This window comes from Mesitornis unicolor, unplaced genomic scaffold (genome assembly GCF_000695765.1).
Source record: "Mesitornis unicolor isolate BGI_N332 unplaced genomic scaffold, ASM69576v1 scaffold27930, whole genome shotgun sequence".
NCBI classification, from domain to species: domain Eukaryota; kingdom Metazoa; phylum Chordata; class Aves; order Mesitornithiformes; family Mesitornithidae; genus Mesitornis; species Mesitornis unicolor.
This window is the reverse complement of record NW_010158015.1, coordinates 17,128-23,389: the sequence shown is the minus strand read 5'-3', so window position 1 is coordinate 23,389 and position 6,262 is coordinate 17,128. Positions and strand designations below refer to the sequence as shown.

The 6,262-nt window shown below is 40.6% G+C and overlaps 1 protein-coding gene across 1 annotated transcript; it reads left to right on the top strand.

The window, feature by feature from the left end:
- Positions 1-627: 627 nt before the first annotated feature.
- Positions 628-5,941, top strand: LOC104538848 (microtubule-associated protein 1B-like). Its single transcript, XM_010182206.1, has 4 exons — positions 628-786; positions 838-1,726; positions 4,323-4,561; positions 5,280-5,941. The coding sequence occupies exons 1-4, from the start codon at positions 688-690 to the stop codon at positions 5,433-5,435; spliced, it is 1,383 nt and encodes a 460-aa protein (XP_010180508.1). The 5' UTR covers positions 628-687; the 3' UTR covers positions 5,436-5,941.
- Positions 5,942-6,262: the final 321 nt, after the last annotated feature.

Here is a 6,262-nt window from a genome sequence, read left to right as displayed (position 1 = left end):
TTTTCAGGTGCTGTTCCACCCAGAGATATGTCACTACATTCTTCTTTTACCTCAGAAAAGGTGCAGAACCTAGGAGAAAAGCTGTCACCAAGGTCTGACCTATCTCCATTAACTCCAAGAGAATCTTCTCCTCTGTACTCTCCTAGTTTTCCAGATTCACCTCCTGCAATCACAGAAGCAGTGCCAGCTAGTCACACTCCCTCATTGTCACTGCAGGTGTCCTCTGTCAAAGCATTTGATTACCAGGAACACCTAACAAAGGACAGTCCAGAACCTTTACTCAGTCCAGAAAAAGAAGACTCAGAGAAAAGCAGCAGGTCACCAGAAGAACGTAGTTATTCTTATGAGGCCACAGAGAAAACTACTAGGTCACCTGGGGATATTAGCTACTCCTATGAGGCAGTTGGAAAATCTACTAGATCACCTCAGGACATGGATTATTCCTATGAGACAGTCGGGAAAACTACAAGGTCACCTGCAGTCACAGATTATTCCTATGAGATAGTTACAAAAAATATGATGTCATCTGAGGCCACAGATTATTCTTATGAGATGACTGAGAAAACGACCAGGTCACCTGAGGCCACAGATTATTCCTATGACATAACTGGGAAAACTGCCAAATCTCCTGAGGCCATATCTTACTCCTATGAGAGAACTGGGAAAGCTACCAGATCACCTGATAGTATGGATTACTCCTATGAGACAGTGGGGAAACCCACCAAATCACCAGATGCTGTTAGCTACTGCTATGAGACAGCTGCAGGAGCCACCAGGTCACCAGAAGCTATGGCTTACTCCTGTGAGACAACTGGGAAAGTTTCCGGTTCACCTGAGGCTACAGATTACTCATTTGAGACAACTGGGAGAGCCACCAGGTCACCTGAAGCTACTAGCTATTCCTATGAAGCAAATGCACATTTCACTCTGGCAAAATCATTAGTAGAATCCCGTCAAGAAGTTGACTTATGCCTTGTGTCCTCTTGCGAATATAAACATCCTAAAACTGAACTTTCACCCTCATTTATCAACCCAAACCCCCTTGAGTGGTTTGCAAGTGAAGAACAGTCTCAAGATCAAGAAAAGCCATTAAATCAATCTGGGGGAACCCAGCCACCTTCTGGGGGAAAACAGCAAGGGCGGCAGTGTGATGAAACCCCTCCCACATCAGTGAGCGAGTCTGCCCCATCCCAGACTGATTCGGATGTTCCCCCTGAGACTGAGGAATGTCCTTCCATCACTGCAGATGCTAACATTGATTCAGAAGATGAGTCAGAAACCATTCCGACAGACAAGACAATTACTTACAAACACATTGACCCACTGCCTGTTCCGCTGCAGGATCGCAGCCCTTCCCCTAGACACCCTGATGTTTCCATGGTTGATCCAGAGGCTCTGCCTGTTGATCAGAATTTGGGTAAACCTTTGAAGAAGGACCTCAAAGAAAAGACAAAGACAAAGAAGCAGGGTACTAAGACCAAGTCGTCTTCTCCTGTTAAAAAAAGTGATGGTAAATCAAAACAAGTGGCGTCACCAAAGCCAGCTATAAAAGAATCTTTAGACAAAATTTCCAAAACAGCTTCTCCAAAAAGGAAGGAGTCTGTGGAGAAGGCAACCAAAAATATGTCTAGTCCAGAAGTAAAGTCTCGAGTGGAAGAGAAAGATAAGGACACCAAGAATGCAGCAAATACGACAACATCCAAGTCAGCAAAGACTGCAACCACAGGTAAAGTCAGATAGCAGTTCCCTAGTGTTAAGATTCTCTTAGTTGTTACAGAGTAACTTCTCTGTACTTGAAAGGGAAACGAACTTGTTTCCCTTTATATCAGCTGAGAATGTGGTTTGTAGCAAATCCCTAAAAAAAGTCCAAGATCCAGCATGTAAAGGCCACATTTAAGTGCATGAAATTCACTAAATTAACTTTTGCAATCTGAGAAACTTGATGTGTCAGTTTGCTCAGAGAGTATATAAAATACAAAGAACTTTATAGCAGTCTAAACTGCTAACCAACCAATGGAATTAAAAGTACCACTTTCACAGGTGAATCGAAGTCAGTAGCAAAGTGAACCACTTTTTTATAAGAAACAAATAGGCACAATTCTCTTAACAAAAATTAATGCAATTTAATATTGTGGGAGGAAAAAGTACTATTGGCCATTGCATGCTGTTATTACTTTGCTGGATTAATTTTAGAAGGAGTATTTTAAAAGTTACAACAGTAGTAAGAGCATTTTCAGTGAACTAAGCATGCAAATCACATAATCCAGTTAAAGTCTTCTGCCATCAGTGATGACTAAACATATAGAAAGTTAATGTCATTTTGAATGACTGTTGTATATTCTAAGTAGTAATATAATATGAATTAGATTACTGCAGGAGGCATTGTGCTAATCTATTGTTTCCACCAGATCATGTTAGTGCATTTGGGAGATACTTTGATTCTGCTGTTGTCAGGGCTGATCATAGAATCATAGAATGTATTAGGTTGAAAGGGACCTTTAAAGGTCATCTGGTCCAACCCCCCTGCAGTAACAGGGACAATGTTACCAGATCAGGTTGCTCAGAGCCCCATCAAGCCTGACCGTGACTATCTCCAGGGATGGGGCCTCCACCACCTCTCTGGGCAACCTGTTCCAGTGATCTTCCAACCTCATATTGAAGAACTCTTTCCTAATATCCAACCTAAATCTACCCTTTTGTAGTTTAAAACCATTACCCCTTGTCCTATCACTACATGTCCTAGTGAACAGTTCTTCCCCAGATTTCTTACAGGCACATTTCAGGTATTGGAAGGTCGATATAAGGTCCCCCTGGAGCCTTCTTTTCTCCAGGCTGAACAACCCCAACTCTCTCAGCCTATCTTTGTAGGAGAGGTGGTGATGTTCTGTTGGAAGTTTTTTTACAAGGAGCAGATCTAGGATTCAGTACAAACAAACCAGCTTTCAAGTGTTTGTTCCCCATTTTAAGCAGCCCACTGTTCCTTTCTTACACCATCATTTGCACATCTCTGTTAGTAGATGTGTTTCAAAGCAGCAGTGTAGTTCCTCATGCTCTGCATTTCTTCAGCACTTTAGCTCTATATGAGATTCTTCTTCCTTAAAGCATACTCCTCAAGTATATGCTAGAACAGAAGACAAGGCTCTGTTTGATAATGGCATTTAAGTGTAAAATGTCATGTCTAATATTTTATGCAGTGTTGGTATCCACAATTCAGAAAGATTTATCACAGATCTTTTAATGACAAAAGATGATAAAATATTTTGTAACATAACCAATAGCACGAACTCTCTAATTCAGGAAATCTTATCATATCATGATGTTTATTTGGCATATTGCCCTCTGGTGAATGGCAGGACATGCTAGACAACTGTAATGGACTCTGCTGGACTTACAGTATGTGACCCTACATAGACTGTATTACTCAGATAATTGTTGACCAAACTTCATCCTCTGTAACAACACGAGAAGGCTAACAGAACATAAATGGTGATCATCTAGATAAAATTACTGGTTGAATCCTGATTTTCAGTTCACACCATGATCCAGTGCGAAGCAAAAGCTGCTTTTTTCGGGGGCGGGGGGGAGGTTAGTATTTTTAATGTGAGTGTTTGAAGTTTGAACTTCCTTTGGACTGAAGGTCTTCTTAGAACAAATACTATACCAGGTACAGCAGCAAAAACATGCTTTCTCCTACTTTTTGTGATGAGTGGCTAATTTGTGTATGCAAATAAGGTTCCAGCAGGCACACACTTGTTCTTATTTCTCTGAAGTAATAGCTTTACAAGTTTCTCTGTCCTCCCAAGTTCCTCTTTGCTGTTATTTCTTCTTACATGTAGCATCTTTCTGATGCAGCTGAGCATATCAACGGCTACCATATCTTGCTATGTGCTGATACTCCAAATCTCTTCACTGCTTCTAAATCCCTGTGTGACCTTAGTTTTTTTATAATTGTGCATACCTGAGACTTTTGAAAAGCTGTACTTCTTAACTTGGAAAATAATACCACAATTTATTGAATGGTAATTCAGTAATCACAGCCTTGTGCAGTAATTGTTGGATAATAGTAGTATGTTACTGGGAAAGGTTCAGTCAGTTGTTTGTTATGTGGTAGTGAGTTTTTATTGTATTATATAGTTACAGTTATTCATATTTTCCCTCCCATTAATCATATTTGTAAGACAAAAAAGCTGGAACATGTCATTACATGTAGTAGGGTAATGCCATAATTGGACACATCTCACCTCAGCGGTTATAACTGTAATTAATAAATGCTTCTTTTTAACCACTCTGTGATATATTCTTTTGTTATTTGATTTCTGAAGGACCTGGGAATACTAAGGTGGCAAAATCTACAGCAGTGCCTCCAGGACCTCCAGTGTATTTGGATCTGGTGTATATTCCCAACCACAGCAATAGCAAGAATGTTGACGTTGAGTTTTTCAAGAGGGTGCGGTCATCCTACTACGTGGTGAGCGGGAACGATTCTGTAGCCGAGGAGCCAAGTAGGGCTGTTCTGGACTCCCTGCTGGAGGGCAAGGCACAGTGGGAGAGTAACATGCAGGTAGGCTCTTCATTAGTATCAATACCAGGAAATTTAACCTTCTCTGGGAAGCAACGATGGAAGCTGAAGTGCCTCTGGAGTGGACAGCAGCTGCCGGGGAATGAGGTCCCCAGACTGGGCACCTCATTTCACTGATAATGTAAAAGGATACCCAAACAAAGCACAGAGCTGTGCTGCACTTAGCCAATCCCCAGTTTCTGGCCCTTCTGACCTGTTCCTGGTGAATAAAACAGATGGGAGCAGGTTTACAGAGTCATCTGGCTGTTTCATCTTGTCATTATACCAGCATCGATACAAGTTTGGAAATGTTGCAGTTTGTAAGTAGGAAAGAGAAGTGAATGTTTCATGGCTTATATGGTAATCACGTACACTTGGAAACTTTATGTGCCTTTCCATCATGATCAATAAGTAAAAAAATATTTAGCCATAATCTGAAGAGCTATTGCTGCGGACTATAGTCTGCTACTTCTCTGGAAAGATGCATCTCAACACCTCACAAAACCAAGGTTTTATTTCGATAAACTACTTCTTTGCAATAATTTTACCTTTCCTATGTGTTTATTTATTTCCACCCATTTATTCAAGTATTTATTGCCTAAAGATCCGCTTTTTCCAAAAGGGGAATACACTTTTCGGCTGGAGCTTCTTACAGAGACATTTTTGTTATCAGCTCTTTCTGTTGTCCATTCCTCAGGATTTCTCCTGTTTTCTGTTGCAGGTGACCTTAATTCCAACTCATGACTCAGAAGTGATGAGGGAATGGTACCAAGACACCCATGAGAAACAGCAGGACCTCAACATAATGGTTTTGGCAAGCAGCAGCACTGTTGTTATGCAAGATGAATCTTTTCCCGCATGCAAGATAGAACTGTAAGAACGAGACCATGCACCACAAGATTAAACTTTGTTTCCAGAAATTCTTCAGTTTGAAAACACCTTTTCTAAAAATTCAACCCATCTATTTCAACTGCTGAACTATATACCTGCCAAATGCTATACTGTGTCACGGTGATGCAAGTCACTAATATTTTTCAGTCTTTGCTGATTGCTAAGGGAAATAACAGTATTCCCATAGTAAGGTTCAAATTACTGCAAAAATACAGATCCAGTTTCATCTCTGCTGAACGTTTGGAAACCATGCACTAGCAACCCCAACTGACTTCTGCCAGGTAGAGGCATTTGCCCTCTAAAGAAACACAAAGAGAGAGAAAGAGGAGGAGAAAGAAAGAAATAATTAGATCTGTATTAGTCTCAAGGCAATAGATGTTTCGCTTACTGCAATCTGCTTATGCTGTCACATGAAAATAAAATTTTGAATTTTTATCAGTCTGAGCTATCGCAATGGGGATCCTTTTTTTACAGAATTAATTTAGCTGCAAAATAAAAAGAAATAGAATGTGGCTAGGAAGAGACGTATAACCTAAACCCTCATCACTTTAATTTGAACTCTGCATACTGACATAACATAACAATCATGGGCCAAATATGCATACAGTCTGCATGCCATCCAGAAGTCTAAAACCTTTCAACAGGCAGAATTGTTGGTCTAAGGCATGCTCCCAGTGAAAGTCCACTCGCTCCAGCCAGAACTGATCAGTCCACATGCTTGAACACTCATCTCCACTGTCAATTAACTGAAGCAAAATACCAAAGCAGTTGGGAGAACATACAGTAGACAATTTGCCTTAGAAAGTGACTTGA